The sequence below is a fragment of the Clupea harengus genome, chromosome 26 (assembly GCF_900700415.2).
Source record: "Clupea harengus chromosome 26, Ch_v2.0.2, whole genome shotgun sequence".
In the NCBI taxonomy this organism is placed as follows: domain Eukaryota; kingdom Metazoa; phylum Chordata; class Actinopteri; order Clupeiformes; family Clupeidae; genus Clupea; species Clupea harengus.
In genome coordinates this window covers 9,869,407-9,895,235 of record NC_045177.1, presented here as the reverse complement: position 1 = coordinate 9,895,235, position 25,829 = coordinate 9,869,407, and the positions used below count along the sequence as shown (strand labels likewise).

General features: G+C 41.9%; 3 protein-coding genes and 1 long non-coding RNA gene across 5 annotated transcripts; 3 read left to right on the top strand and 1 right to left on the bottom strand.

Annotated features, from left to right (window-relative positions):
* Positions 1 to 1,065: 1,065 nt before the first annotated feature.
* On the top strand, positions 1,066 to 5,355 carry LOC105901955 (growth factor receptor-bound protein 2-like). The gene is made up of 5 exons (XM_031563581.1): positions 1,066 to 1,373; positions 2,587 to 2,684; positions 3,799 to 3,921; positions 4,633 to 4,801; positions 5,209 to 5,355. Exons 1-5 carry the CDS (start codon positions 1,296 to 1,298, stop codon positions 5,350 to 5,352), a joined length of 612 nt encoding a protein of 203 aa, XP_031419441.1. The 5' UTR covers positions 1,066 to 1,295; the 3' UTR covers positions 5,353 to 5,355.
* Positions 5,356 to 8,288: 2,933 nt separating this feature from the next.
* mif4gda (MIF4G domain containing a) lies at positions 8,289 to 11,026 on the top strand. 2 transcript variants are annotated; one of them, XM_031563518.2, is made up of 6 exons: positions 8,289 to 8,337; positions 8,690 to 8,782; positions 8,961 to 9,070; positions 9,557 to 9,712; positions 10,121 to 10,213; positions 10,450 to 11,026. In XM_031563518.2, the coding sequence occupies exons 2-6, from the start codon at positions 8,704 to 8,706 to the stop codon at positions 10,675 to 10,677; spliced, it is 666 nt and encodes a 221-aa protein (XP_031419378.1). In that variant the 5' UTR covers positions 8,289 to 8,337; positions 8,690 to 8,703; the 3' UTR covers positions 10,678 to 11,026. The 2 variants fall into 2 exon arrangements, with proteins under 2 accessions (XP_031419378.1, XP_031419377.1); XM_031563517.2 differs by lacking the exon at positions 8,289 to 8,337 and adding an exon at positions 8,348 to 8,366.
* A 2,073-nt stretch (positions 11,027 to 13,099) lies between these two features.
* Positions 13,100 to 25,735, top strand: gga3a (golgi associated, gamma adaptin ear containing, ARF binding protein 3a). The gene is made up of 17 exons (XM_042703838.1): positions 13,100 to 13,345; positions 13,929 to 14,013; positions 14,403 to 14,478; positions 14,581 to 14,679; positions 14,814 to 14,937; positions 15,091 to 15,194; positions 15,396 to 15,476; positions 15,619 to 15,756; positions 16,013 to 16,094; positions 16,267 to 16,377; positions 16,586 to 16,861; positions 17,367 to 17,455; positions 19,368 to 19,576; positions 20,056 to 20,336; positions 22,758 to 22,927; positions 23,056 to 23,166; positions 24,229 to 25,735. Exons 1-17 carry the CDS (start codon positions 13,306 to 13,308, stop codon positions 24,337 to 24,339), a joined length of 2,187 nt encoding a protein of 728 aa, XP_042559772.1. The 5' UTR covers positions 13,100 to 13,305; the 3' UTR covers positions 24,340 to 25,735.
* On the bottom strand, positions 22,381 to 22,592 carry LOC116219749. Its single transcript, XR_004163291.1, has 3 exons — positions 22,565 to 22,592; positions 22,456 to 22,521; positions 22,381 to 22,412 (listed from the first exon to the last, which is right to left on the bottom strand). It is a non-coding gene; the product is annotated as an uncharacterized LOC116219749 (long non-coding RNA).
* Positions 25,736 to 25,829: the final 94 nt, after the last annotated feature.

Below are 25,829 nucleotides of genomic sequence, written 5' to 3'. Positions count from 1 at the left end.
ATCTGGGAATCCCCATGTTCCTGCATTGAAGGGTCATAGAGAAGCACAGATATGACACCAAAGCGCACCGCCACTGTGCAAAGACCGGAACGACAAGTATAAATGTTGCTTTAAGGTTTAGGGAGTGAGGTTTACTCATTGCATAACTCTGTACCCGTTGGCTACCATTACGTTTACACAAATATTTTGGTTGATAATTTCACGGATATGGCTTCATAGTATTTTTGAAAATTCGGTCTATGAGATTCTGCTCTCCGATAGGCACGAAACCACTGAGGCGTAGGTTTTAACTTTCCCTCCATAGAGCCAAAGTTCTCTGCCATTGAAATTGATGTACGTGGTATTTCCTCACTGTCTCCAGGTGTACCTCTCCGAAACAGTGTTTAAACACTAATAGAACGTGCATACAGAAATTGTGTGATATTGTTACAGCGATAAAATAAAATGCCTACTGCATTTTGCCAATAAACCACGACATGATGCACACAGCGGAATATGATTCTAGAACTGTTCAAGTAGGCAAACTATCATTCTGTTAATGTTGCATTGTTTTCCAATTAGCTCAAAACAACTGTGTCCCTGCCATCGTATCATCGCCATGTAAAGCTAATAGGTCAACCCCAGTCATAACTCGAATTAGACCTCAGCTTCTACCAGAGATGCTTAAACTTTGCTTGTGGGTACGGTACCAACCGATACAACTATATTTATTTTTTAGGACTGCGAGGCTATGCAGTAATTCCATGAAATTCCACACATTCCCGCGTCAAAAATGAATTAAGTCGTAAGGGGGTTTTCCCACAGGTCGCAATTCTTAACTTGTAAGGTTGTCATGATCAAGAATTTCGTAAACACAAAAGTTTGCGAAAGTTTTGCGGTCTCTGGTTTGGATAACAACGTTAGTATCGTGGCTGTGAGTAAATCTCCATTATAACGTCTCTAGTAAATTCGAGCTTTTGGGCCGGCTGTTCTAGTCCTATACTGTCAGTCCATATGAGTCATGTTAAAATCCCATACGTTTAAAATTCACCTATTTGACGAGACTGCTTCCACAACTGATTGGCTGTTTCGGATCCTGTTCGGATATAGGTGAGCTGTTGTTGGCTGTGTGACATGTCAGCTCGTTAATTCCTTCCTCCCCTACATGTGGGTGTCTTTAAATGTAGCTATTGCCAGTCTGTCTGTCCCAGTTCGTCCAGTCGTCTACCCAGAAGGAATAAGTCGAGGAGGAATACGGAATACGCAACTTGTGTACCCTCCCGGACACAACAACAGGTTATAAGCAGCACTGCACAATGGAAGCCGTAGCGAAGCACGATTTTAGTGCCACTGCAGAAGATGAACTAAGTTTCAAGCGCGGACAAATACTGAAGGTAATCGTGCTGGTTATGCTTGTATATTTGGTGTCTTAGAAACGTTGCCCTTTGTAGTGTGCAGTCATGAACCGAAGATGTATTAACATTATTAAGAATGTATTAACCAAGGCGTGTGCCTCACTCGGCTGGGAACACCAACTGCGCTGAATATTTTTCCTAGTGTTTGTCATCTTTATTTCTGGGTTAGTGGTTCAAGTTGCTGGCAGTCTTCCTTAATGTGCAGCAGCAGTGACTGTCTTTGGTAGGCTAGGAAAGAGGTAGCCTAGCACTAGGATGCCATAAGCAAATGCATTAAGTTGTTGATCTTGAAGTAGCCTACGTGATTTAAAAACAGTTACGTTTATTTCCCTTAATTTTAATGTAAACGCATAGGTAGGCCCTCAAGTCAGTAATATTTTGATGGAAAGACTAGCTTACACATCTAAATAAAATCATTCACCCTTTCCCCTGTTTTCAGGAGCATCAAATGTTTGTTTTTTTCTGTTAGGATCGTCTCCAAATCAACATCACACCACATCCTTCTTCCAAACCAGTCATGACTGTATCTGTCATACCAATTAAAAGTTGCAAGTGTTCCAACGTAGTTTGCGTCACAGATTAATTTAACGTAATCATCTCAGTCTGTCACTGCATGAGAGAGGTTACAGGAACCGAGTGTGTTAAGCTCTCAGCTGTACAGAGACAGCCTGTCAAGAGTAGAGGTACACAGACATGAAGAGATATCTACACCTCTGACCTCCTGACACTGAATGCAAATCTACACAGCTGCTCTCAAAACTAGAACTTTGTCCGGCTACTTTTAGTTTTCAAGTCAGAAGCAGAAGAACTCTGTTATTCTTGTACATAAGTCCATGCTTCAAGTGTCTTGGAGTTTGCTTCACTTTGGTGATAAACCCCAACTCTAATTCGGTTATTATCAGTCATTCTTGCCTACCTTCCAGAAACTGCTTTGATCTGCTCTTCCTCTCTAAATCTAGGCCAACCATATGTCCTTTTTTTTTACGAGTTTCGTGCCTCATGATGTTTTCTGAGGAGACCAGTCAGAAAAGAATGTAATGTTTGTTGTGGCACTCACTGAGTTTTGGTGTATAAACATTAAGCTGCTCCCTCCTGTTTTTGCATGTTTCCCTGTGATTCTGATGGGTATTCTGTAATACTGCTGATGACTATTCTCATCATGGCTGACTTGATGTGTATTTTTCATTTGTAGGTTTTAAATGAAGAATATGACCAAAACTGGTACAAGGCCGAGGCGAACGGAAGAGAGGGCATCATCCCCAAGAATTACGTTGAAATGAAGCCACATCCGTAAGTCCTGGTCCCGTCAAGTACAGCAATACAGTGGTTTACGGCTGCAACTGTTTCTTGTTATCCATCTTTAGTAGCCTTTTAAGTAGCCTTCACCTCCACTTGGTCAGGCTGTGCTGGCCCACTGAAGAGCCATACCACTGTAGCACCCGTTTGTTATTATAAATCCCTAAACACTGGTGAGACTTGCCTAGTTTTTCAGGCAGCCAAAAGCATCTCTCTGAAATGATACGCCATGGAAGCAATGGGTTTGGCTCCCTCTGCTCCCCATTTGGGTTTGAGGCCCTCATCATGTGGCCGGTGTGCTGAGCACCATTCTGCTGACTCAGGCGCCCCGGGGTCCCCCGGCAGACCCACTCACCCTTCCCCTGCTCCTGAACTGCGGCACATGTAGAAATAGACCCAGGCAGCTTTAGAAAATAGCTTCTTTCTAATGTCACTGAAATGGAAACCTCTCTTCTCTTCCTCACAGCCTCTCCAATGTTCTGGGTGATAGTTTGTCAACTGAAAGCTAAAGCATTAGGCAGGATCTGGGGAGGGGGGGTAGCGTGACAGATGGACCAGTTGGCCTGGGGTTTGTCATCCAGGGCCTCCACTCCAGAAATCTAAAGCCCTCATCTCACCATCCTGCTCTGCTGACATTCCAGAACCTGCTAACAAAGGCATCCTTATGGGACGAGGTCCAGATCCTGTGCTCCTCTATTCCCCTGCAGTCTCTCTCTCTCTCTCTCTCTCTCTCTCTCTCTCTCTCTCTCTCTCTCTCTTTCTCTCGGATTGCACAAATGCAATTGCACCTTCACTGAAGCGCTGAGGTGTGACAGCAACCGATGCTGCAGCTACTGCTGCTTGTGACCTCAGTTTATTTGACCAGATCATTCATAATATCCCTGACTTAATTACACATCTCATGTAGTGTTATTGATTTTCAGGCTGTTGAAATAATCACCAGTCAAGCCACTCGCTGGCATTTCAAAGGCCACCTCCGTATTAATCAACCCAATGTGTGTTCCTTCTCAACTCATGCTTGTACACAAAGTGTCCTGTTTTGTAACCTCTGTGAAAAAAAGCTCTTTCGATGTTGTTGCGGTGATTAATGGCTTCTCTTTGGTGTCAGGTGGTTTTATGGAAAGATCCGGCGGGCAAGGGCCGAGGAGATGCTCAACAAACAGCACCAGGACGGGGCCTTCCTCATCACAGAGAGCGAAAGTACAGCAGGGGACTTTTCCCTTTCCGTAAAGTAAGGCCATTACAGATCACACACATACCACACAAGCACACTCCTACACAAACAAGTCTGTATCAGGGGTGCAGCTGTGTTTTATCTTTATTTCTTATTTAACATCCCTATGAATGATCACCTCAGGATATCATTTCTGCTATACTCAGTTACACTTTCACTGATACTTTCAGTTTTAAATAAGCCTAAAAATGGTGCCTAACAACATTGTACCCTAGTGGTGATTTTTAGGTACTGCTAGCAGCACTAGAAAAGAGTGCTACAGTAAGAACCTATTTACTGTATAGCAGCACAACATGCACTGCATGTCAATATGCTACATGTACATGTATCTGTAAACAGTGGACTGTTCCACATCAGCTGTACGGGTCCTTCCAGTTTATCAGGACAATTAGGGATTTGACCTCCGTTTCGCCCTGGGGACCCGAATGCTTTTGCCTATCTGACACAACTGCAGCTCGTGATCCGGGCATTACAACTATCATAACAGCAGCATTACACAGCACAGATGTTTTCATATCCTGGGGTCTTCACGCTGTTTATCATATCCTTAAAACTTCCTCCCCAACCTCTGCCAGAAAGCAGTTGAATCAGTGATGTAACAGTGACACTTGTGAATACTGGATGCTTTCCCTCCCTGTTTTTTTTGTGTGTCTCTCTCTTTCTCGCTCCCTCTGTCTGTCTCTCTCTCGGTATTATGGATTCTCTTAGGTTTGGCAATGACGTGCAGCACTTCAAAGTCTTACGGGATGGTGCAGGGAAGTTTTTCCTGTGGGTGGTCAAATTCAACTCGCTTAACCAGCTGGTGGAATACCACCGCACCAGCTCCGTATCAAGGACTAAGACTATCTACCTCAAAGACATGGAGCAGGTCCCACAGGTGTGTGTGTGTGTGTGTGTGTGTGTGTGTGTGTGTGTGTGTGTGTGTGTGTGTGTGTGTGTGTGTGTGTGTGTGTGTGTGTGTGTGTGTGTGTGTGTGTGTGTGTGTGTGTGTGTGTGTGTGTGTGCGTGTGTGTGTGCAATGCATATTTGTGCAGGGTTTAGGGGAGCTGTTGGGAGCTTTTGCCTTTTACATTGTGTGGCTTTAGTAATACAATACATTTTATAGCGCAATGTCTGCAGTTTCAATTGCAGTCTGCAATTTCTGGTAACAATAAGCAAACTTGCAGTATTTGGCTGTGTAGATAAGATGTGCATAGTCCACTCTGTATCCTCACGGTGTCCTCTCTTCTGCCTCTTTCTTCTTTCAGTAACATTCCACAGGCGCTGTTTGACTTCGACACACAGGAGGACGGCGAGCTAAGCTTCCGCCGCGGTGCTTTTATCCAAGTGTTGGACAACTCCGACCCCAACTGGTGGAAAGGAGCGTACCACGGGCAGACGGGAATGTTCCCACGCAATTATGTCACACCTGTCAATCAGAACATGTAATAATTCAATTCAATTCAATTTTATTTATATAGCACCATAACAACACAATTGTCTCAAGGCGCTTTACAGAGCCCAGAGCCTGGACCCCCTTAGTGCGAGCACAATGGTAGCAGGGGCAAGGAAAAACTCCCTGTTAGTCAGGAAGGAACCTTTTGCAGGACCACGGCACATAAGGGGGAACCCATCTGCTTGAGGTCGGCCGGGTGGAGATAGGAAGGGGGGGACGGGGGGATTGTTGTGTGGCCGAAGGGGAAGGGAGACCACAAGTGTTGTACACAGCGTCCATTTGGTAGATGTACATGATATATATATATATATATATATACAAACATCAGGTGGTATATACATGATACATATAAAACCAGCTTAGTGGGTATACACTGTGCTCATAGGGTTACTGTTACAGGGGTAAGGACAGTACGAACAGAAAAACATGTCGGTGGTGGCAATAATATATATTGTATATAAATGCTAGCATAGGGTATGGGGTAGAGTAAGTGTACGGCAGTACGGTGGCGGTGGGTGCAGTGGGCCGAGGGTTTCTACAGGTAGATCGGGTGGAGAGACTACAGCAGCGTCCCATAGCGAAGATAGTCTAGATTAGAAGAAACAAGAAAAGAAACAGTGAGTGGGTAGAGTTTGGCTGTCCATATGCGTAGATGAGGAGTAGTGGTGGTGAGGAGCAATGTTTCCACATCCATCAGCTATAAGGGGGAGAGATTTTTTTTGGACTTCATATTGAACTCCAGGGGACAACAAGCAGTTTTTTCTGAGTATAAATCTACATGTATTAGAGGCTGCATGATTAACAGGCATCTGTATCAGTATTTTTGGTTGAAGTGAGAAGTGTTGAGTGACATGACCTGAACAGAGGTCAGGATATCATAGGTCAGAGAGAGAGTGCTTGCTTTTCTTGAAACACAATAAAAAATATGTGGTCAACACTCAAAAGTTCTGAGGATGCGTTGATGATACAGATGGATCACTGAAATGTACATACCCAGCCTCTAAATGTTTTACTTTGTCTTTTTTCCTTTCTGAGTGGCGTCATCATTTTGACTTTGTAATAATGAATATTCAATTATGTTGATGTGATGTTAATCAATCATGAAACCACTAATTTTATGGCTACCTTACATTTGAAAAGGTGTTTGTAAAATAAGCTAAGGAAACTGGTATGGGGATTGTTTGAGCAGAAGAGTCCAGATGAAACAGCACATCATGAGAGTGAGGGACTGAGACCGCTTGATTCACCTTATCTGCTTTCTCCAGATGATGACACCTGTTTCTCCTCCTTCAAAGGGCAACACAAAATGTTTTGGCAGGAAACAGAAACAGCAGAGACGGCCTGAAAATGAAGTTCATTAAGTTCACATATAAAACGAAAAACATTTAGTTTATAACTCAGTGACGACTGGTAAAAAACAACAATCATTTGTTGAAGCAAGCATGTTTTTGTTTAATGGTAACCACTTTCTTTTTTAATTCTGTTAAGTTGCTCAATCAACTAACACACACTCGCCAAGTGGCATCACTTTGCTCACACTTTGCTAACATTGTAACAAGATGACATTTTATAAAACAATCGATCCAAAATCCACTTGCACTGCCACTGACCATGGATGAAAGTTGACACTTTTTGCTGCCCAAATGCGCGCGCATACTATGTGTGACGTAAGTCATAAAAGGGTCTATAGACAGGCACTCTCAGAATGCTCTTCATCTTCTGGAACCCAAATGAATAGACAGGCACTCTCGGAATGCTCTTCTTCTTCTGGAACCCAAATGAATAGACAGGCACTCTCAGAATGCTCTCCATCTTCTGGAACCCAAATGAATAGACAGGCACTCTCAGAATGTTCTTCATCTTCTGGAACCCAAATGAATAGACAGGCACTCTCAGAATGCTCTTCATCTGGACTGTTAAAAACTGGTGTGTCTGGTTTTCATTATGAAGTCACAGATCCAGGGCAGCCTACATCATTGACTTCTCTTTAACAGATATGTCTCTATTCCCCCCAGGCAATAATTATAGTGTCCCCTTGCAATACATGAATACATTTATGACCAAATGACATTTTCCAAATGGTCACTGGGAAGCCAATCAGTACAATATTGTCTGCATTGATTTTCACTGGGGCGATGTCAACACTTGTGCATGATGGCACATGAACTAAGCTTCATGGGAATCTGGGTTCTGGGAATTTTGTCTACTGGCATGAATGTAATCACCAACTGCATGTGAATTTGACATCATAAGATGGGTTCCCCCTCAAGCTTACATCTATTCAAGTACAATAGGGGTTGGCATATTTAGCCTACTGTATATCTGAAAAGTGGTCAGGGGCAGCAATAATAAATCTCAGCAGTTTCAGGCAGTCAGTAGGGGTAGATCTCATATGTTTTTAATGCATTCAGAATCAGTGTTAAGTACTTCAAGTAGGCTCTAAGAATGGACAGCTTCCTCTGTTGCCGTTCTATGAACGCCTCGTGGCTGTAACAGACATCAGTATGATAATGTCAATGTATTTCAGCCTAAACATACACATACAATTATTCATTGTTGGCATGTCCGTCGTCATATTGATAATGATGTCAAACTCAAGTTTCACAGTAGGGGCTTCAAGTCAAGTGGTGTTCCATGGGTATTCACATCTGCAAATAAGAAACTCAAACGCGGCCATATTACCTGACAGAAAACAAAACTGTGGTGATGTAGGCCTATTGCCATCTACTGGTCAAAAGATGGCGAATCAAACTAATAATACTTAATGGAAAGCGACATTTGTGATCAATTTGAATAAAGGGCGCGCGTGATAAAGTGCTTGCAAGATTAATTCTGCAGCTAATGTATTAAGTATTGTGAGGACACTGCTGGAATGTCCAGTTCATGTTGAAAACCAACATCTGTCCTTTAACTAAGTCGAACAGTCAAACCTACGCCTGGAAAACGTCCGGGGCAAGCGTCATAACAATTTAAATACGGTGGGAGTGTTTCCTCGTGCCTTTCGTGTGTGCGTTCGTGTTGACTATTCTGCTATAAACAATCCGTTTCTAGTACGACTATGTACATATTTTAATCGTTATAGAACATTCTAGTCGTAAAACCCACTGTTTCCCCGAACGCTGGTTAATAATTAACGTTAGCCAACATAAGTAATAGAGCTAGCTACCTAGCTAACTTACGTTATAGCCAACGCATCGAAATGATAGCTAGCTGATAAAACTTGTTCGACCAAGTAACGCTATCTAACCGATTGTAGGAATTTATCTTCTTAAAACGACTACCGTACTCTTAACAACCGACTAATCTTCTCACATGTGTCCACCCACCCAGAGGTTTACAGCAGGATGGATTCGGTTTGTGTCGAGTATAAACTTCAGACCTTGGATGCAGCGGCGCAGAACCTTCTAAAAGCAGCACTTAAAGGTAACTTAAGTTGGTTCAGACCAGAACTTATGAATTCCCGATTTCAACATGCTTAAACCAGATACAAGGATTTGTTTTAAAACAGGTAGTTACCGCTGCCCCCGCAACATTTCAGCGTCGTGCGTGTAACGTGTATGTAAAGTTGGCATTTTAGCTACTGAAGTACTTATATTCACAGATCCTCGCGCAGTGGATCTGGAGAAAGTGTCTAATGCAGTAGTGGACCAGTCACTGAAAGACAGCTCTTTCTGCAAAGAGGCTGGGCGCATAACTTACGCTTTGATCGAGGTGAGAATTTCACAGTTGATCTGTTTTGCAGGTAATCTACACTCAGCAAAGCATTGTCCCACTGACTACAGCTGTGTATATGTATGTAGTGAAATTGCAGTTTAAGAAGAAACAAATATTTATCCAGTATATTCAACCAAGTAAATCTTAATGATACATTCAATTATATGAAAATGGTAGGTAAGCATAATTGCCTCATGCTTGAATGCTAACATTCCTAACCACTGAATGCCGGGTACACATATTGTGTGTATAGGGCATTGACTCCACCTAAACAAGGCCCTCAAACCTCCTTGAGTCAACAGAAAGTTTTATAAAGTTGTGTAATTTGTATTTTGAAGTTGGGTTATCTCTCAGCACTATTGACAAGTAGCCATTTTCCCTGCTGTTTTCAGATTTCTGTTCACAGGCTTTACTAGTATCAGTAAAGGGCAAGAGCCCCTGGTTGCCCAAGTTTGACCTTTGCCATGTATGATCTACGTTTAGGAAGAAGCCAAGTATGCCAACACCACTGTCTTCAGACGGAACCTGCTTACCCGACTGCAGCAGGAGTTCACCGCGAGAGAAGATACACGGAAACGCTCCGTGTCACAGTGGGTGTGCTTCGTTAACTTCATCTGTACCATCTTTGACTACCTCAAGGTACTTTTTTGCACTCTTAAACGTCTCCATGTGTTCAAATGTGTTCAGGTTGTTCCCTTTGTAACCTCTGATTAGTGCACTTGTACATATTTGAGTGTAGAGATATTCTGTAAATGTCAACAGTATTAAATGTTTGCTATAATAAACTATAATAATTCAATACAAGTTTGGTTTGCCTGTAAGACAGATGTCCCAGGTTAATTTGTTTAATGACTTAGTGTGCAGTTACATGCTAAGTCTTTCAATCACTTTTTGTAGACATTTCCTTTTCTTTTTGTAGAATCTATTCTATATAAGAAGGTCAGCAACAAGTGGCAGTCAGATTTTTATGACTATTTGTGGCAGCAAGCTCGATTGGGAAATTAGGTTTATACTGAAATGCACTTTGCTGCTAATTTAATTCTGCAGGTTAACAACCAACCCATGGCTGCCCTGGTTCATCCTGTATATGACTGTTTGTTCAGGCTGGTGAAGCCAGATGCTCTTACCAGTGAGGAAGAGGTGAGCTGAGCTGGTTAGGTCTTGACTTCAGAAATGTCTTACATAATTTCCATAACTGCCCATGTATTTAAAGAATTAGAGCTATGACCATTCACCTATTGTCCAGTACCAGTACCAATACCAGTATATATATATATATATATATAAAATAAGATGTTATGGTAAAAACATGTTTCTGTAGTCCTTTTTAATCCTCTTCCTTTCTCCTTCGTGCATTCACTCCCTCCCTCCTTCAGGTGGACTGTCTGGCGATGCAGCTGCACCGCATTGGGGAGCAGCTTGAGCGGGCGGAGGCGGGCCGCATGGATGAGCTGTTCTTCTCGCTGCGGGACGGCTTCCTGCTGCAGGAGGGCCTGAGTTCCATGGCCCGCCTGCTCCTCCTGGAGGTGCTGGAGTTCCGGGCAGGTGGCTGGGCACTCAGTGACACAGCCCAGCGCTACTACTACAGTGAGGTGGCTAACTAGGTGGCTAACTAGGTGGCAGCCACTGACGCTAGTGATACAGTGAGGTGGCTAACTAGGTGGCAGCCACTGACGCTAGTGATACAAGAGTTAGAAGTAAGTTAATCCACCTGAGGGTGCTGTGCAGAGTGATAGGAGAACCATTAAGAGACTTTCAGTGTGAGACGGTGGAGGCGTGTGAGACTTCCAGTGTGAGACGTGTGAGACTTCCAGTGTGAGACGATGGAGACGTGTGAGACTTCGAGCGTAAAACGTGTGAGACGATGGAGGCGTCTGAGACTTCCAGTGTGAGACGTGTGAGACTTCCAGCGTGAGACGATGGAGGCGTGTGAGACTTCCAGTGTGAGACGGTGGAGGCGTGTGAGACTTCCAGTGTGAGACTTCCAGTGTGAGACTTCCAGCGTGAGACTTCCAGCGTGAGACGATGGCGGTAGAGAGAGGTCATAGTTTGTTTTATGTTAAAACGTGGTGTAGACACTTGAATCGAGAGAGAAGTAGGCGCTTTTGATGTGGGGAGAAGTTTGTTAGTTGTCTTGTGAATTGTTAAACATCTAATGGTCACCGTTCACACAGTTGCACATTGAATACGTCTGATTCTGTGACCTTGATACTGGAGAACATTTTCTTTTTCTGTAAGTGTGAGTATCAGATGCCTCTGCACACACTGCCTGTACAACTAAGGCCTTTTTGTCATTTAGGCACTGCTTTATACTGAATGACACGTTTCCATGTGACATATTTTAGGAAACATTTCCTTTAAATATGTTGTGTATAGCATTCCTTTTTCTTGGCAGCAACCAATCTATATGTGTGTTTTATTGCCTTTGCTATGAAAGTGCAGAAAATTCCATTGATTTATTATTTTATTTTTTTCCACTGCATTATGTTCAGCCATGTAACTGATACATTTAGTTGGTGCCTTTCTTGGGATTGGATTCCAGCAGTAGGAATGAAAGTGTAGCTTTAAATATGTACACATGTGCTCACTTAAAGGTTAAACTGATGAAGAAGTAGCCAGATTACCTATTGGCTTAGTCAAGGGCATTACAGCCACTGGACAGTGGTCTCTCGTGGAATCAAAGGAATGCGAGATACCTTGGGGATTCAAGAAACCTTTTTGTGAGCTTGCTGTTGTGCAATTGTTCTCAAAGAAATGTATGACAATTCAGGGACATTTTGGTTTCAGGGTATTTTTTTAATGATAAATCATATGTACGTGTTGAATATCCAAGTTTTCAAGTAAAAACATTTTCATACCTCCTTTTCCTGCTCTCAGTCTGCCCCTTACTTTATAAAAAGAGCCGCACTGGAAATGAAGACCAAACAGACCTGGGATCAGCCCAGGACACAGCCGTCTGAGTCTATTAAAGCAACATTTTGTAACAATTTGACCTTAAAGTAACAGCTTCAAAATCATTTTGGTGGTACACTGACTTGTAATACAGAGAATGACGCCTGTGTTCCTGCCACAGCAGGCCAATAGGCCTGGTATTGCACTATGTAACTTTGGTGGACAGGGCGCGAGACCTCTCAGCAAACTACATAATGCTTCATGGCACCACCTCACGCAATAACTAGACCGATCCGTTAGCTATAAGTAGAAGCTAGTGAAGTATTCTCTGAATGGACATCATGGCAGAGGTGACGAAGAAACCCGAGGAAGACGTTGGAGGAAGAGGAAAAGAGAGAGTAACCGAGCATCATCCTTGAAAAAATAAAGACGTTATCGCTATGCTTAAGCAGAAAAAGAATGGACCACATGATGTCACTTGCCTCAGGTACCATGAGAGACTCTACAGTGGTATCCAAGGTTACAGACATCTCTTAACTTTCGCTGACTGATAACTACATTTTAATTCACCAAACTGTTTGCCTAGGTTTTCTACTGCTATTGTTTCGCTCAAACCTCATTCATTTTCCCATTGGGATTTTTTCTTTGGATCAGTTTAAAATTAATAAACTAATTGGGTCTACTGTTGCTGGGCTGTTGTAATAGTGAAAGGGTCCTCTTTTTTAAAGCTGCGGTTTTCACCTCTTAACGAATGAGGACTCCATACCTCAAAAACGCGACACGTTCTATGACGTACCATTGCAGATAAGGTACTCTGGCAGATATGATACCCGCACTAACACTAAAACTACACATTTCCGGACAACTCCAATACTTCATGCTCTATAAAGAGACGACATACACATGCATTTTAATGAACATAATCGAATGCAGGGTATCATGCAGCTATTACACGGGCTTTGGTTGTATTCCTTTCATGAAACGTTTTCAACAACTTCACTAATATGGTTTCGTAGTATTTTATTTTAATTTTTTTAATTCAGTCTATGTCATTTTACATATTAACTGCCCTCCAATGGAACGCAACCTCTAGGGGCGTAGGTTTTCACTTTCCCTACTTATGCTGTAAACACCATGTCATGACTATAGCCTACACATTATCTGGGCCTCATAACATCACATTTTTAACCAACAGGTGCTGCCTACTTCGCTTTTAAAGGTTCAAAGGTGTTGGCAAGACTGACTTTTAGTCCTTAGAACTACAAGAGATTCGGTTTTCATGGTCTAGTCATGTGCGCATAGAATGTGCGCAGCCATCACATCGTGACTTCACAGTAAATATGGCGGATCCGGAAGGAGAGTCCCTAGAATCCTGGCTAAGTAAGCTAGCAAGCAAATATTTTGTTATGAGAATATAATTGAGAGGCGAACAGAATGATGTGTAATTTTAGGAGAAGCAGCCTATTTCCTTGGTATCTTTTAGATCTATTCCGTCAGTTGTCCTGCCTAAAATGACAAGGACTTGGCTAAAGATAAGTGCTTCTCATCAGAGCATGCTCGCCTTGTTTGTAACGTTAATGTAAATTCTGCAGTGGCAGGTATGGTTAGGTGACGTTAGTTAGCTAGCATGCGTTAACAGAGATAGTCTGAGGCACTTGTTTGACTCTTTTGATAACAACATATTTCGAAAGTTGACTAGCTGGCTAGTTGACGTTAGAATTATGTCAATAGACAAGTTACCGAATTTTGCAGCAGTTCTCAAAGAGCAACTGACCCAGTAACAGTTAGTGTCAGCTAATTCGGAGATAATGTCAACTAGGCAGATAATTGGCACACGAACTTAGCAAATAACAGATAGCACACGCTATCTAAACGTCAGATCACACTCCTGACCACCCAAAGTTGTTGTCCATTTTCACATTAAAGTAGTTTGTGAAGAGTTCAATCTATTTTTACATCTTAGACAAGGCCACCAACCCCTCCAACAGACAAGAGGACTGGGAGTATATTATAGGATTCTGCGATCAAATAAACAAGGAACTTGAAGGGTAAAGAGGTTTCTTTTCTTCTATGCACCTATCACAAAATCGCTAACGTATTAGTTTGTGTTAAATTCTAAAAATGATCTGAACATCACGAAATGGGATGATGTCACTCTCACAACGTTGTCAACTTTAAGGGCGTGAGATGGAGAGCTTTCATACGCAGAGATAGATTGATGTCAGTTTTAAAAATACGGATAGAAAGTTTCAACACATTGTAGTATTACCTCGTTTATTTATGGAAATTGAATGAAATGCAATGCTCAGTCTGTCTTTCTGATACAGACTACTCTCCCTATATATTTGACATGATTGACGTATCCTTAACCATTTGAGCAAAATCAGACTGAGCTTGTTGGATTCATAAAATGTATGTATTTTCCCATGTTTTGAAGTCCACAGATCTCAGTGAGGTTATTAGCACACAAAATACAGTCTCCTCAAGAATGGGAGGCAGTACAAGCATTGACCGTAAGTACTGCCAGAAAGTAATTATTTTGTCCTAGCTCTGGAGACAGAAAGTTTGCACTGTCAAAACAAATGTGTATTTATGCTGTTATGTTTATGTTTCAGGTTTTAGAAGCTTGCATGAAGAACTGTGGGAAAAGGTTTCATAGTGAAGTTGGCAAATTTAGGTTTCTAAATGAGCTGATCAAAGTGGTTTCACCAAAGGTAGGCATTTTCAAATAATCTTGAAATGTTGTATAATTGCATAAAATATAATTGTATAAAATAATGTAATTACTTATGAATGATGTAGTAAGCATTTCAGTATTTAATCAATTGTCTGTGTTTTTATTTTGTAGTACTTAGGGGACAGAGTATCAGAACAGGTGAAGACAAAAGTTATTGAAATGCTATACAGTTGGACTGTTGCTTTACCAGATGAGGCGAAGATAAGTGAAGCCTACCAAATGCTTAGGCGGCAAGGTATGTGCGTTATTTGTTTGGTTGTCTTGTTTTTGCTAAATTCTATTTTCTACAATTGCAGATTGCTTTAGCAGTTTTTGCTAAGCTGTTGTTTTTCCCTGTGTAAGAAGTAGTGGGGGGAAAACGGTGTGAACTCTGTAACTCTTTTGCCAGGTATTGTTACTGTAGATCCTGATGTTCCTGTGGACAAAACCTTGATCCCCTCACCTCCAGCGAGGCCGAAGAATCCAGTATTTGAAAATGAGGAGAAGAGCAAGGTCGGCACTGCTTTAATGTTCACATACATGCAAAATGAGGCCGCAACATACCATATTAGGTTTATATTTAGGTGTCCCATGAACTGCTTTTAGATTGAAGGTCTGATTCTCGTGGAGTATGGGACATAGTTGTGCATAGTTGAGATCGTTGTGCATTGTTGTTGAGAGCCAAATGTAAGCCGTGTGGTCCTGATTGTGCAGCGATTAGCAGAGCTCCTGAAGAGTAAGAAGGCCGAGGACTTGCAAGAGGCCAACCGGCTCATTAAGAACATGGTTAAGGAGGTGAATACAACCTTCCTGTTGAACTTCAGTATTTTTAAAAGTATAATTATATAATTATATATAGTACCATAGAAGTTGTACAGCAGTGCAATAGCGTTCATTCCAACGGCTTGTTTGTTTTGTTGTCTTTCTCTGTCTCCAGGATGAAGTCCGAATGCTAAAAGCCTCTAAACTCACAAGTACGCTGGCAGAAGTTAATAACAGTGTGAAACTTTTGAATGAGATGCTTAGTCATTTCAATCAAGATGAGTCTTCTCAGGCAGACAAGGAGCTCATCAAGGCAAGATCCCTGCATCATCAGTACAATTCATTCATACCGTAGCCTAAGTGCTAACTGAATGATAAGCGAGAAGCCATGGGGTTTGGAGCAGATAGACCCTGTGGTGAGATGGCAGCATGATAGGATTCAGATATTGTTCCTGTGTTGCAATGTAGTCTGATTTATAGTGAAGAACCAGCTGATAAAGTGTTGTTGATTGTGTTTATGAAATATTTAAAAAAAAATATGAAAATGATTTTGATTTCATCTGTTTAAGGAGCTACATGATGAGTGTGACAAACTCAGGCGTGATGTTTTTAAAATGGCCACGGAAACGGATGACAACGACAACAGTTTAGGTACAGTAAGGTGGTGTCATTGGACACCGGACAGGATGCGTCCTCACCTTATCAGTCAATTCAGAATGAAGTGTTTGTTTATTTGAAGCACCCCTCAGTAGCACAGAAAGCTGATGTATCACTAGTTTCTTCTTCGAGACCTCACTTTACCTTTGTGGTCTTTCCAAAACAGGTGACATCCTGCAGGCTAGTGATGATCTCTCACGTGTCATCAACTGTTACAAAGAAATTGTGGAAGGGCAGATGTTTAATGGTGATACCCCTGGATCTTCAATGTCTGAGCGTAAGTACTGCCTTTCCAGTTCAGGCAGTAGATTGAAAAGAAATGGAAAGTCCAGTACATCTGAAACATGCATATAACTGGTCACTTTGATCACTTTGATCACAACAATCACTGAGTCTTTTCTCAGTTTCCTTAATGGAGAAGAACCCCATTATACTTCATCTTTTTTCAGCCATTTAACTGAATGTTTTGCTCTTGTTTTGGACAGGAACAACTGATGGCAGCAGTTCTGAGATTCTGATTGATCTGGCTGGCTTGGATCTTCAGAGTCCTCCACCTTTGGAGCAGACACCAGGCCTCTCTGATGCCTTCCTTCCAGACCTGCTCATGCCCTCCTCGGCCCCTTGCTCTCTTCCTCCGTCTTACAGCCAACTGTCTGGCCTACAGCAGTACTGCTCAGTTGGTGGAGGGCACGGTCCTAGCCCAGCAACTGTCCAGCCCTCCACCTCTCTCTCCTTATTGGATGAAGAACTTCTCTCCTTAGGTAAGGGTGGCCACTCGAAAACCTCTTGAACTGTATTGACTAAATGAGTTAATTGTGAAATTAGTTGAATTATTTAGGTCTCTCAGGCTCTGATTAAATCCATCAGTTCGGCACGGTTCTGCTGAGTTTGACATCATGAAATTGTGTTTTCAGAGTAGATATCATGGATACAGCAACTGTCATTTATACATTCATAAGCTATTTTGTCTTACAGCTTCAGTTCATGTTGAGGCAATTGATTTTAATTCTGAACATTCCATTGAAAAATTGTCAACATTCTCTTCACAATCTGGCTGTTATCAAAATAGTTTGCATATACCAGACTCTGTAACTGGGGGGGGAACAAATTATGTGTTCTGTAACATCCCACAGTCAGGAACCATGAAAAACAGAACCACAAGTCAAAAACCAATCCATCAAAACAGAACCACAGGAAATGCACCTCTGAGCCTGGGCCTGACAGACCTCTGTAATTCAACTCTAAATGATGACTTGTCTGTTGCAGGCCTTAGCGATTCAGTTAGCAGTCTCAACATTCAAACTGAAGAAAAACCAAAGGACGATGACTTGAACAATCATTGGACAGCTCCACAGGTACAGATTCATGATCTCTATAGATGCTTCATAATTAATGAATAGGGGAAAGGACCCAAATCAGACCAATAGGCTTGGTAAGGAATCATGGTCTTATCATTTTAGTGACACACAGGAAAAGATATTACTGCAAGCAGCAGTGAGGGGACCAAGATGCCCAGCAAGGCATAGTTGCCATGGAAACTTGATTTCGCTATGTCAGGTTTGGTGTCAGTGTATCAAACAGTTGTTTAGATATGACCTCACTTCCTGTTTTGTGGGTTCGCCACCGATTGGCTGTGATGGACGAACACTTAAAACTAAAAAAAGTTTAAAAACGTTTTCATAAAATCCAAGACGGCAGAATTTGACGTCTTGGGGTGCATTGAACTCTGCTTAATCCAAGGAATGAAACGGTACCTCATTTTTGAAAACTGGGTATACAGGTATACAGTTCAGCAAAAGTTATGTGCCTAAATGCACTTCCAAGTTCAACCCCTTGGTGGTGCTAGAGTACTTAAGGTACAGACATGAAACTTGGTGAAAGGCATCAGGGAACTGACCCCAATCAGTGTGCCACATTTCAAAGAGAAGAGGTTGTCTATTTGTCTGACTTGAATGAAATGCTCAGTCAGCAGTCAAAGAATGTCATCCATGTTGTAGATACACAATAATGACATATCTTAATATTGCTGTGCTGCTCTTGCCCTATCGGTGAATGAATACCTTATGTCCACTCTCTCTCCCGTTGATCCAATGTTCAGCTAAACAGGCTTTCACTTATGGGGTGCCAAGTGTAACAGACCTTATTTCGTAGACAGAACGCATTCTGTGCTGCATGCTTTTTCTCCTGTCAAAATAGTGATGCCAGTACTCCTGATGGGTTACGACACATGTCAATACCAGGGACAACAACAGATACCCCTAGAAATAATCTCGATATCTCAGTGTCTGAACAATGAACTGCCTAATTATCTAAACATCATTCTCACTATGCTATGGCCTGCCACAGGCTATCCAGGGGAAGGGGTTGGAGAGACCCTTGGGATTAAGAAACCTGGATTAGGGTAAGGGAATATAATGGGATATGAACCTTGGTCACCTAAAGCACCCAAACATTTTGCCACAACAGGCTTCTTCACGTAATACAGGTTAATTCACATGTCCCCAGGTAGTCTGTGTAACCCCCTTGTTTGCTTTTTTAGCAGCCTCAGACAACTCCTTTAAAGCTCCTTTGAGTGACCGTCCTCTAAAACAAAATCCAACCAAAGTGTTGTGGTTGTTATAGCTACAAAGCTCTCTAACGTCTATCTTCACTGGACTTGTCTGTGCCTGCCAACCTCATTCCCTCTGTATACTTTAGTTTCTTCCTTTCAAAGGCTTCCTCAATCGCATCTTCAAAAAGGGATTCAATGAAGTAAACAATGTCCACCCCGCATTCAGAATACAGCGCCAGCATGTCTGGTGTCATAGCAGAGACAATAATACACTGTGGAATTTGCCTTCCGACATCAGCTGGCCAATCTATAATTAGTCCTTTTCTGCCCCTCTTGCAATGCTACTGTCCCTGTCATTAACCTGCAAACAAACAACCATTTTAAAACCTGATTGTCTCCATGTGTAGCGAGCCCTGGGTCAGGCTAGTTTTACAACCACAGAATATGTCTTAATGGGCCAAAAGTCTTTCCATAATTTGAATGTTGGCTCCCTCCATTTGTATCCCCTATTAATTCTGTATATTTCATGTATATACCTTCTTTATTTGAATCATGTATGCATCATGTGCATATGCCACGTGTGCTAGAGTTCTATCCTCTGAAGTGTCTGAATTCATCTGCTCGCTCCTCATTCTCTGTTCTCTTTCTCTCCTCCCTTTTTGTTTGGTTTTTCCATGAAATCTCAAAAACTGTGGCATCTCCAAATGTGTACACAGAATCAGACTTCATTGCTGGACCTCTTGGGAAGTTCACCTCCTTCAGACCCTGTGCTCCCTGTGAACTCCTCAGACTCTACCTCGTTCTCTTACCCAGAAGACCCAGCGGCAGCTCCCTTTCCTTTCCCCAGCGCGGCCCAGTCGGTGTCTGTCTCCCTGAACCAAGGCCTACAGGATCTTGCCATGCTTGACCTGGGAAACCCTGACAGGTACACATCAGGTTCATTAAGAGGCGTATAATATATAGTATATAGTGTGTGTGTGTGTGTGTATATATATATATATATACAGTATATATATATATAAGTATACAGTATTGCTGTGGATATTAGTAAGTGTGCAAACATATTGTATGCCCCCAACACTTATGGAACTATCGAATAGCATACATAATTGATTAGCAATGCCCCCATTGGTTAATTTACTTCCAAGTCCCTGTAATGTGACATGTAAAATAGTGTTGTCAGAAATAGCAATGTCCATTTTACTCTCCTTAATGTTATGAGGCCTACCAACTTTCAGTATGCTTGCAGGGACTTGCAACCAGATCATGTTGAGATAATAATCAGTGATGATTACAATCATAGTGTAACATACCTGACTGATCTGTGGTACTTTTGGTGAACTTGAGAGTTGATGCAACAACTGAATGTTAATGGCTTGATGTATCTCCATCTCTCTGTTCCAGTTTGTGTGTCCTGGCCACCTCTGGCTCCCACTTTGGGATGGGAGAGGCTGCAGCCCCTCTGGTTTCCTCCTTCTCCGCTCCGATGCCCACACCTGCCCTCTGCTCTATGCCCGCCTCTCTTGCCACCTCCTTCGTTAAGAGCCAGGAAGTGGGTGGGACTCCAGGAAGCCCCCATTTCCGGTCCTTGTCCCCCATCCTCGCCATGAGCCAGGAGAGTCCTGCCAGGGGCGACGCCATCTCCCTGACTAACGTCTTTGTCCCTTTGGACTCCATCAAACCCAGTAAGTCACAGGGAGGGAGTGCGTGTGTGAAGTATATGAGTGCACGTGTGAAGTAAATGTGTGCGTGTGTGAGGTAAATGTGTGCACGTGTGAAGTAAATGTGTGCACGTGTGAAGTAAATGTGTGCGCGTGTGAAGTAAATGTGTGCGCGTGTGAAGTAAATGTATGCATGTGTGAAGTAAATGTGTGCATGTGTGAGGTATATGTGTGCGTGTGTGCACGTGTGAAGTAAATGTGTGAAGTCAATGTGTGAGGTAAATGTGTGCGCGTGTGTGAGGTAAATGTGTGCACGTGTGAAGTAAATGTGTGCACGTGTGAAGTAAATGTGTGCGTGTGTGAGGTAAATGTGTGCGCGTGTGAGGTAAATGAGTGCATGAGCATAGGAGAGGAGGAACGAGGAAATTGTGGGTTTATGGTTTGTTGGAATGATAAGTCACTGCCAGCAAGCTACAATCTGACAGGATGAAATTGAAACAGCCCAGTGTGTCATTCAGGGTTAAATCACGTTCGATGATTTAATTTAGCAGATGCTTTTATCCAAAGCGACTTACAGTGCAGATATACATTTTCATTAGAAGTCTATGTGTGCTCCCACCGACTCAAACCCATGATGCTGGTGCTGTCAGCACCTCGCTCTACCAGTGGCTCCACTAGTTGAGTTGAACACCATATTGAACTTATATTGAACTTTGACCTACATACTCATAGTAACCATTTCCTCTGACTCATACTCATAATAACCATTTCCTTTGTCACAATAACCATGGAAACCCACAAACCCACACATTTAGGGCCCTAGTTTGGCATAGGAAACTTTTTTTTTTGCAAATGGCACTAGGTGGCGCCAGAGGAGCCTGTTTTTATCACAGTTTATCTGTCTCATCTCATGTTCTACTAGGACAGAACAGTTTATCTGTCTCATGTTCTATTAGGACAGAACAGTTTATCTGTCTCATGTTCTACTAGGACAGAACAGTTTATCTGTCTCATGTTCTACCAGGACAGAACAGTTTATCTGTCTCATCTCATGTTCTACTAGGACAGAACAGTTTATCTGTCTCATGTTCTATTAGGACAGAACAGTTTATCTGTCTCATCTCATGTTCTACTAGGACAGAACAGTTTATCTGTCTCATGTTCTACCAGGACAGAACAGTTTATCTGTCTCATCTCATGTTCTACTAGGACAGAACAGTTTATCTGTCTCATCTCATGTTCTACTAGGACAGAACAGACAGAACAGTTTATCTGTCTCATGTTCTATCTGTCTCATGTTCTTCTAGGACAGAACAGAGCAAATATGACAACGTTATTTTTTATAAGGATTCCCTACTGCAGCTGTGAAACATTTCAGCAAAGATGTAGGCTATACATTTTTTGCTTCAGTACCTAGCTCTGAAGCTGCAAATATGTTCCAGTAGACCGATTTAGATGATTACATTGAATGTATATCGTAAATCTAGGCCTAAATGAATTCTCCAGAATGGACGTGTTTATGACATGGACTACATTGATAAACAATGTTAGCTCATGGAATCTAAGTCAGCTGAACACTTTATTTTTTTGGGCTCAGAATCAAATACCCTGATTTACAACATAAGTCACTTCATAGGGATCTGGCTTGGGCATTTTAAAACATGTCTGACAAGCTACAATTATGACTTGTAAAAGCACCACTGGGAAACACTGTCCAGAACCCAAGGCGAATATTGCCATTTTCTTACATTGTAATTTTATCCAACGCGTTTAGTTTCAAAGGATTTTTCGGCAATGCTACTGGTCGGCTTTAACCAAACCTTTCACTAATTAACTTTGGCTTGGCTCTGCCAACTTAGAGCCTTTGACCACCCCTTTACTTTCTATTTGAAGCATCATTTTTTTATGCAACAGTGTGTAAGTACTGCTGTTTCCAATTCAGAAGTGATATTTTCAATCTTTTAAAACCTCTTATGAGACTGAGTGTATGTCTGTTAAAACCTCTAATGAGACTGAGTGTATGTCTGTTAAAACCTCTTATGAGACTGAGTGTGTGTCTGTTAAAACCTCTTATGAGACTGAGTGTATGTCTGTTAAAACCTCTTATGAGACTGAGTGTATGTCTGTTATAACCTCTTAAAACCTCTTATGAGACTGAGTGTATGTCTGTTAAAACCTCTTATGAGACTGAGTGTATGTCTGTTATAACCTCTTAAAACCTCTTATGAGACAGAGTGTATGTCTGTTAAAACCTCTTATGAGACTGAGTGTATGTCTGTTATAACCTCTTAAAACCTCTTATGAGACTGAGTGTATGTCTGTTAAAACCTCTTATGAGACTGAGTGTATGTCTGTTATAACCTCTTAAAACCTCTTATGAGACAGAGTGTATGTCTGTTAAAACCTCTTATGAAACTGAGTGTGTGTCTGTCCACTCTTTTGCAGGTAAAGCGTGCCCAGCGACGGCCTATGATAAGGACGGTGTGCGTGTTCTCCTGCACTTTGCCACTGAGTGCCCCCCGGGTCGGCCTGATGTGCTGGTCATTGTGGTGTCCATGTTGAACACGGCGCCCCTGCCAGTGGGTAGTGTGGTCCTGCAGGCTGCTGTGCCTAAGGTACAGTGGCACACCTCTCTCTCATCGGACAGCTCTTACTCTTTCATACTTTAAACCTTTCGACCTTTAGCGTCTTAGTATGGCCATCTCTAGTGACTCATTTGGTCTGTCGTTATTCCTCTGTTAAGTCAATGAAGGTCAAACTCCAGCCGCCCTCGGGCACGGAGCTGCCGCCCTTTAACCCCATCGTACCCCCTGGAGCCATCACTCAAGTCATGTTGCTGGCCAACCCCCTGAAGGTAAGAGATGCACGTGATGGCCTTTACATGTTTATTACACATTCTTGTTAGGGATTTATTTCACCCTTTTTGGGACTGTAATTAACCTCAGAATTAAGAGTCACACAACCAAGAATATAATAAATAATTGACTTTTACTCTGTCAGAGAGGAGTGAATGGTGTTAGACCGCTTCTTCAACCTACACTCCTCCAAAGAGGAATGGAGTGCTTTCAGAACGCTGTTCAACCCATCACTAACTTCCCTGGTACCATGTAACAGACTTTATGCAAAGACAATATCACAGAACATGCAGGAAAACACTCCCCCCTTGTACCATCCCGTACTCTGGTTCCAAGAGATAAGAATGTTTACCTAAGACCCCCAAACCCAGACTTTAACACAACAGTCCAGAATGAGTTCACATAAACACATGGTCTCCTAATTCAGTCCTACCCTAAACATCAAATGACAGGTCTGAGTTTAACATCTCTGTTCTCACAGATAGAATTCCTCTCATCAGAACAAAGGAACCTCTGAGACTAATATCAAACTACAAACACATCATGATAATAATTATATAGCATATTTCTTTCACAATTCTAGAAAGTATTTGTATCTTATTGTATTGTATATGTGACTTTCTACTTAGAGGCCATTCATTATTGAAATATCCCGGTACGTAGACCTTACCCAATTAGACAAGTAGACAGTTACAGACATCTTATTCAGGTTCACCATCCTGAATCATGCAGTGGATAAAATCTGTGACAACTCATGTAATTGGGACTCACTGACACAGTAAGGAAAAGGACTAGCTATTTAGAATTTTTTTAAATGTTAAATATGTCTAAGTGAAGGAGTTGACCCTTATGGAAGGAGGTGAATTGCAATCTGCTTTAAGCTTCAGAAAACTGTTTAGACCCTGTACAGAGGCAGCTTGCATATATAACAGTCCAGCTTACATACCTTCACATCCTTTGGTTCACTTGCAGTGCCAAGGAGTCAAAATCTATCGTTTGGCAGCTATTTTCAATAATGTAATGTGATTCCCAATAATGTTCTGTTTGTCCCTATTGTGAAGGAGAAAGTAAGGATGCGCTACAAGCTGACGTTTACCTTGGGGGAACAGCCACACACCGAGGGTGGAGAGGTGGACCAGTTCCCGCCTGCAGAGAAGTGGGGTAGTCTATAGCCAACACCTCCTCCCAGACCCAACAGCACAGTGTAACACTCACATCTGATGATAAGAGACGGAGCCCCTCCTGTCACGTGATTACTAGGGGAAACCCTGTGTGTTTATGAATGTCTCGTGGTTTTAGACCATAAAGTGCTATTAGCAACAAACATGTCATCACAAAATGGTTGTCCTGATGTGGCATAATGTTCAGGTTCATCTACTTTGTTAGTCCGTGTCAACATGTTGTGTCATACTTGCCTGGCTTATGTAGAGATACAGGACATCCTCGCTTAAAACAGATACCCATTTCTCCACAGTGCCACTTTGTGTGAAAGTACTTTTGGTCAAGAGCTTGGCTTGGTCAAGAGGACTAAGAGTGCCATTAGATCATGTGTCGGGCAACCTTGTGGTACTTGAGCTGTTAAGCCAGGCAGCACTTACACACCATTGAGGTTGGTGGCTGGGGACAATTTTGCTGTGTGTAATGAACAAGACTGGGCCTCTACCTACCATGTACATCTTTTAGTACCTCATGTTTTGGATGATCCCCTGTCCTGTCTGCTCATCAAGGACAACCTGGAAGGTCAACAAGCTATACGTTTTTTGATATTTCTAGCCAGTGTTTTATTTATTTGAATTGTTTAGTTGCTGTCAAATGTTAATATGGCTATTCATTACCTTTTATGTACTTTCATATTTATTTTGGCATCTTTGTTAATGTCATTGCAGTGTTGGATATATTTAAATGCATTGTTTACCTTGTACTGTGATGATGTTCTATTCATAGGTGGGTAACACAGTGTAGCCTTATCATAAAGAAAGAGAAGCCTGTTTTCTGTTACTGATAATACTAATACAACAGTGAACTAATTGCTTAGGGTTATGCGTGTTCATTGTAATGGTTTACTATACTCCCTCTTCGTTTTCAACAAAAGGATCATTTGGACCATCATTAACATCGTGGTGTGTGTGTGTGTGTATTGAAAACATCCTCTACATTTTCTAACATCTAAATCTGTTCATTTTAGTTGTCCCCCATTTTGGCGTCAGCAACATCTGATTTAGTATTACTGACGTGGTCACGTTCTTTTTCAGGAATTGGACTGTCATTGTGTTCCGTGTGCAACTTCTAGAGTGTAGAATTATGTTTTGGTTAACAAGCACACTTACCTGCGCAACCCTTAGGTAGCCATATTTGGCAGATAATAAGCTGCTGTAAAAGGCACACACATCTATACTATGCTGTAGTCTGTAAGCTTGCAATTTATTTATTGTATGCTTACAGATGTTTTTATGTTCCAGGCACTTTTTCTCTCCTTACAGAAGCCCCAATTGGCATGTTTTTATGATTTCCTTCTATGACATACTACTGTTTATTTCAACGCATTATCAAATAAATATGCTTATTAAATGTGTGGTTCTTAACTAGAACTAAAAATGTACCTAGGGTACTACATTGAGCATGGCAGATTAGAGTATTCATTTTAAGATGACCGCAGTCTTTT

Coding starts and splice junctions, on each gene's coding strand:
- mif4gda (XM_031563518.2), top strand. CDS start 8,704: ATGGATTCGGTTTGTGTCGAGTATAAACTTCAGACCTTGGATGCAGCG. Junction 8,783..8,960: donor TCTAAAAGCAGCACTTAAAG/GTAACTTAAGTT, acceptor TTATATTCACAG/ATCCTCGCGCAGTGGATCTG. Junction 10,214..10,449: donor CTCTTACCAGTGAGGAAGAG/GTGAGCTGAGCT, acceptor TCCCTCCTTCAG/GTGGACTGTCTGGCGATGCA.
- gga3a (XM_042703838.1), top strand. CDS start 13,306: ATGGCGGATCCGGAAGGAGAGTCCCTAGAATCCTGGCTAA. Junction 14,680..14,813: donor TCAAAGTGGTTTCACCAAAG/GTAGGCATTTTC, acceptor TTTATTTTGTAG/TACTTAGGGGACAGAGTATC. Junction 15,477..15,618: donor TTAAGAACATGGTTAAGGAG/GTGAATACAACC, acceptor CTCTGTCTCCAG/GATGAAGTCCGAATGCTAAA.
- LOC105901955 (XM_031563581.1), top strand. CDS start 1,296: ATGGAAGCCGTAGCGAAGCACGATTTTAGTGCCACTGCAGAAGATGAA. Junction 1,374..2,586: donor AGCGCGGACAAATACTGAAG/GTAATCGTGCTG, acceptor TTTCATTTGTAG/GTTTTAAATGAAGAATATGA. Junction 3,922..4,632: donor GACTTTTCCCTTTCCGTAAA/GTAAGGCCATTA, acceptor GGATTCTCTTAG/GTTTGGCAATGACGTGCAGC.